This window comes from Lampetra fluviatilis, unplaced genomic scaffold, assembly GCF_964198595.1.
Source record: "Lampetra fluviatilis unplaced genomic scaffold, kcLamFluv1.1 SCAFFOLD_685, whole genome shotgun sequence".
Classification (NCBI taxonomy): Eukaryota; Metazoa; Chordata; class Hyperoartia; order Petromyzontiformes; family Petromyzontidae; genus Lampetra; species Lampetra fluviatilis.
Window position 1 is genome coordinate 26,776 of NW_027620972.1, and position 725 is coordinate 27,500.

The 725-nt window shown below is 66.2% G+C and overlaps 1 protein-coding gene across 1 annotated transcript in view; it reads left to right on the plus strand.

Moving 5' to 3' along the window:
• The first annotated feature begins 313 nt into the window (after nucleotides 1-313).
• The window catches only part of GPN1 (GPN-loop GTPase 1), a 19,381-nt gene continuing 18,969 nt past the window's right edge, over nucleotides 314-725 (plus strand). The window contains exon 1 of the mRNA XM_078885057.1: nucleotides 314-725. This exon is cut by the window's right edge and continues 40 nt beyond it. Coding sequence (XP_078741183.1) covers nucleotides 340-725 — 386 coding nt within the window. The 5' untranslated portion in view covers nucleotides 314-339.

Below are 725 nucleotides of genomic sequence, written 5' to 3' on the forward strand. Positions count from 1 at the left end.
TATCGATCTGCTCCCTGCGATGTAACAACAGCCGAGTCAGCGGCCTGCACACGATCCCATTCCATCGCTCCATCTCCACACAAGTGGCTCCTCCAGAATCGATCGGAATAGTTAATGGTTTACGAATCGTTTAGTCTTGTTGCCGATTAGAATCGATTTTTTATTAGATTCAACAAAATCGATTCGCGCCCATCGTGTTCTGCAGGCAACGGGACCTCCAAACAAAGTAATCGATTCCTAATTTATGAAAAACCGATGTCCGAATCGAATTAAACCCGGAATCGAATCGCCACGTTAGAATCGCCGACTTTGCGAATCGACTCCAGTGAGCTGCGTGACATGGCGACACGTGGTGGCGCAGCAGGAGACGAAGCGGGAGCCGTGGGGGGCGCCGTGGGGGGCCCCCTCGCCCAGAGCCCCCCTCCCGAAGGGGGCCCCCCCGCTCAGAGCCCCCCTCCCGAGGGGGGCCCCCTCGCCCAGAGCCCCCCTCCCGAGGGGGGCCCCCCCGCCCAGAGCCCCCCTCCCGAGGGGGGCCCCCCCGCCCAGAGCCCCCCTTCCGAGGGGGGCCCCCCCGCCCAGAGCCCCCCTCCCGAGGGGGGCCCCCCCGCCCAGAGCCCCCCTTCCGAGGGGGGCCCCCCCGCCCAGAGCCCCCCTCCCGAGGGGGGCCCCCCCGCCCAGAGCCCCCCTCCCGAGGGGGCGGCTTCGCTCCCCGCCTGCCTCATCGT